Source organism: Ceratina calcarata, unplaced genomic scaffold (assembly GCF_001652005.2).
Source record: "Ceratina calcarata isolate Rehan_Ccalc_2016 unplaced genomic scaffold, ASM165200v1 scaffold1286, whole genome shotgun sequence".
NCBI classification, from domain to species: domain Eukaryota; kingdom Metazoa; phylum Arthropoda; class Insecta; order Hymenoptera; family Apidae; genus Ceratina; species Ceratina calcarata.
In genome coordinates this window covers 5,018-9,190 of record NW_017133894.1, presented here as the reverse complement: position 1 = coordinate 9,190, position 4,173 = coordinate 5,018, and the positions used below count along the sequence as shown (strand labels likewise).

The 4,173-nt window shown below is 39.1% G+C and overlaps 1 protein-coding gene across 1 annotated transcript in view; it reads left to right on the top strand.

Moving 5' to 3' along the window:
• LOC113464839 (uncharacterized) overlaps positions 1 to 706 on the top strand; it is a 3,777-nt gene extending 3,071 nt beyond the window's left edge. Inside the window, exons 7-9 of the mRNA XM_026817150.1 lie at positions 13 to 68; positions 151 to 283; positions 358 to 706. Coding sequence (XP_026672951.1) covers positions 13 to 68; positions 151 to 283; positions 358 to 411 — 243 coding nt within the window. The 3' untranslated portion in view covers positions 412 to 706. The remainder of the gene's footprint in view (positions 1 to 12; positions 69 to 150; positions 284 to 357) is intronic.
• Positions 707 to 4,173: the final 3,467 nt, after the last annotated feature.

Below are 4,173 nucleotides of genomic sequence, written 5' to 3'. Positions count from 1 at the left end.
GTCATATATCTCATTCTACTGATGCCACAAAAAGTACATGACAGCAGTAGCGACATGTTCATCAAAATGTAAGGTCATGACGTTTATCACTATATATGCGTGTATATTTGATAAAAATTTATTTATTTTCTCTTTGATTCAAACGTTTAGCTACTGTGGACATTGGTACATGGCTCCAATAAAATCTCAAAAATTGTTGCTAATTCCAATGCAGAGATATATGAAACCATATAAGTTCCAATTCAAAACTTTAATAATCGCGTATAGCCAAACATTCGCAAAGGTAAGTAAATCAAGTACACACGAAATTAGTACTAAATCAGTGGAATCCATTCTTCTAAAAAATTTTCATTCAAGATGATGCAAGCTAGTTTCTCGTACTTCGCGGTCTTATATTCTTTACAAGATTAGTACTGAGGTTGAACGTTTATTAATTGTTCACTGAATCAAATTTCAACGTAACGTCGTACAATATGGTGGGGTAATAGAATGGGTTAGGTACGCTATGTTACGGGAACACTGTTATGAAGATTTATCATTAAACATATTTAACCAATCAATTAGATTCTATTATGTAAGCTGATCATACACATATTGATAATATGTATCGATAGCACGTATCGATCGCTTAGGTCGTTACCACGAGTTTATAACAAATAACGTGTTTATAACTAATTAATTAATATAAAAAATTAATTATATATTATATAATATTAATTATAAATAATTGCGTCGCTAAGAAAGAAGGAACAGTCGAACAGTCGCCAGCAGCAGCTCTTTGTAAAAGGACGTGAATAAATGTTGTTAAGTTCGAAGTCCGAAGTTCTTCATCTTACAAAATTCAGAAATGGGGTTTGATTCTGAACTAATTCGATTTTACTATATATAGAAACAAAATACCGGCCTGACGAGAGATCTGAATTTTTGTGATACTGTGATAGGAATTGCTTTGTACTTCGTTAATGGATGAAATGGTAACTGAGTTGACGGTATCAGAATTGAGAGAAATATTGCGCGACAAAGGTGTAAGCAGCGTTGGAAACAAAGCCGAACTTCTGCTGAGATTGGAGCAGCTGAATCCGGACGGGATTCTTACGAAGGCTTGGTTGGAGAAGAGCGACACACGGCACCAGCGGCATCATCTAGGCCAAGTCATGAACACGAGCTGGGCAGTATTAAGCAATAGCTACAAGCAGGGATGCCAGAATGTAGGATTTCTCCTCTTCCCGAGCTCTCCCTACTACTGTATGCTCAGTGTGCTCTCCCCACTTACGTTTACTACTGGACATGCGCCTATCGTCCTCAGTGTTGAAATACGGGCCGGGTTTTCTCGCGCATGCGCGGCATTTTCGATAACGTATGTTGGCACGCACATATTGGAACCCAAGGGATTCTCGGACTCCTGGAAGTAATATTGGCGGGAAAAGACCGAGACGAAGACTGTTGCCGGTAATATTAACGGGAGAAGTCCGAGACGGAGACTGTTGTCGGTAAAATTGATGTTCAATTTGTAATCATTTCCGCAAAATTATGCAGGGCGATGGCGGAGCGACATTTTATCGAAAATTGTACGTTACCGATGCTGAAAAAGCCGCGCATGCGCGAGAAAACCCGGCCCGCATCCCAACACTGACCGGCCTGCCGGGTCACGTGTCCGCGTTGTCTACTGTCGGTGAATTGTGCGATGCGCGAATCATGCAGCACGATGCACAATTCTCAATTTCTAATTATTCTGCATCCGCAAAGGGTTTCATAAATGATTTTAACTGTATATTATCATCCATATGTATAACACAAAACAATAAGAATTTCAAATCGCACTTCGGAACTTTCAAAGAATGTGATGGACGCTTCGCTTGCTTTTTGCTTTGTGCTTGACTTGGCTATTTGGCGTTGTGTCTTCGCGCCAAAAGCAAACCTACCCCTGCCATCGAGCCTCAACGTTCTTTGTGCAAGGCGCATGATCATGGGTAACGTAAATGGGAGCAAAAAAAAGTAGTGGGGAACAGCTCGGGAAGAGGAGAAATCCTGCATTCTGGCATCCCTGGCTACAAGCCTTACAAGAAATGATAGCAGCATTGACGCTAAGGTTGGAAGGGAACATGACGACACCATCACAGAGTGAGAGCGCAGCCACGCCGCGGTCGACACGAGGTCAGCATCAAGAAGGGGCGCAGCAAGTTTCAACTTTTCTTGTGCAATCCAACAATATGCAGCTTAGGAGCAACGTGGAAATGCAATGGATTTCAATAAATACAATTGGAGAGCTATTAGGAACATTTGACGGCAGCGGCGGGAACTTTGAAAGCTGGGCACAACAATTGTCGCTAATACAAAACGCATATATATTAAGCGACGAGGTAATGCTAATCATTGTTAGTAGTAGGCTTAAAGGTAAGGGACTCACTTGATTTCATTCACGGTCGGATCTAAATATGCTAATTGATAAGTTGGTGCGCAAAATAAAAAGAATGTTTTTTCCGCAAACTAGCAAGCATAGATTACGTAAACAATTCGAGGACGGAGTTTGGGGGAGAAACGAACTACTCAGCGAATACACTTACAACAAAGTAATACTAGCTAACAAAGCAAGTGTCGAAGAATCAGAACTAGTTGACCATCTGATAGAAGGCATCCCAGAAGATAGACTACGTGACCAAGCCAGAATGCAGTGTTTTGAGATAAAAAAAAAAGAGCTACTTCGCGCGTTCGAGAAAATTACTGTGAATAAAAAAATCAGCCGGTTTAAATAACAAGAGTAACGACACCTCAAACGAATATGAAAATACCAAGCCTGACTTCAATGGCCGTGAGAAGAAAGTAGAATCGCGGGAATCAGCGAAAGTAACTGATACGGTTAGGAAACGTCGCTTTAATTGTAAGTTGAATACGAAGAAAAACGGTAAGACGCGCATGTGTATTGGCTGCATAATGTTGAATAAGTATCTAGAATCAGACAATTATCCTATACCGTTCATTGATGATCAAATTAGTGTTTTGATAGGTAAAAAATACTTCAGCTCTCTCGATTTAAAGGATGGTTTCTATCATGTAAAAATGAAGGAGGAATCCATCAAGTATACATCCTTCGTAGCCCAGTTTGGACAATTCGAGTATTTGAGGATGCCTTTCGGATTAAAAGTAGCGCCTAAACGATTCCAAAGGTCTGTTAATGAAGTTTTGAAAGAATTAATTGACTCCGGAGATGTCGTGGTTTACATAGACAACGTCTTGGTGGCAACAAAGCCATTGAACATCATCTAACAGTTCTGTGTAGGCTTTTTAAGATATTAGCGGAGAGTAACTTGGAGTTACAAATTACAAAATGTCATTTCCAACTGACAGAAATTCGTCATTTAGGGTACATGATCTCTGAGAATGGCATTAAACAGATCGGAATGTTAACACCGTAGAGAATTCTCCAATCCCTAAAGGCAAAAAAGGAGTACAAAGATTTTTAGGCTGAGTATCGTACTTCAGAAAGTTTATAGAATCATTCTCAATAATAGGACAGCCCTTGTAAGATTTGCTAAGAAAACAGAATGAATTTAAATTTGGAGAGAACGAATTAAGGGCGTTTACATAGGAAAGTGCCCCAATACTTTCAATTTTTAACCCACATGCAGAAACGGAACTTCACTGTGTTTGGAGCTATTCTACTACAAAAGGGAGATGACCGCAAATTGAATCCGGTTTTCTATTTCCCTAAACGAACTTCGAATTATGAAAGGCAATATCACAGCTTTGAGTTAGAGATGGTTGCAATCATTTATACTTTGAGAACATTTCGTGCCTACCTCTACGGATTGAAGTTCAAAATAGTTACCGATTGTAACTCATTAGCTCTCGCGTTAAGAGAAAACGAAATTAATGCGCGAATTTCACGTTGGGTATTAAAGCTACAAAACTACAACTACAGAACGGAAACATAGGCCAGCTGCACGTATGTGACACGTTAATAGTGTCAGTAGATATAGTTTTATCGCAGTAATCGAAGACAATTCCTTTGAGACAAATTTAATAATTACACAAAACATTGACGAAAAAATAGTAGAGATTAAAAAAAAAATTACAGAGAACTGAAAATAAATTCTTTGAGATGAGAAACGAAGTTGTCTATAGGAAGGTCGAAGGAAAGTTACTATTCTACGTTCCATTAGAAATGAAAAAAGT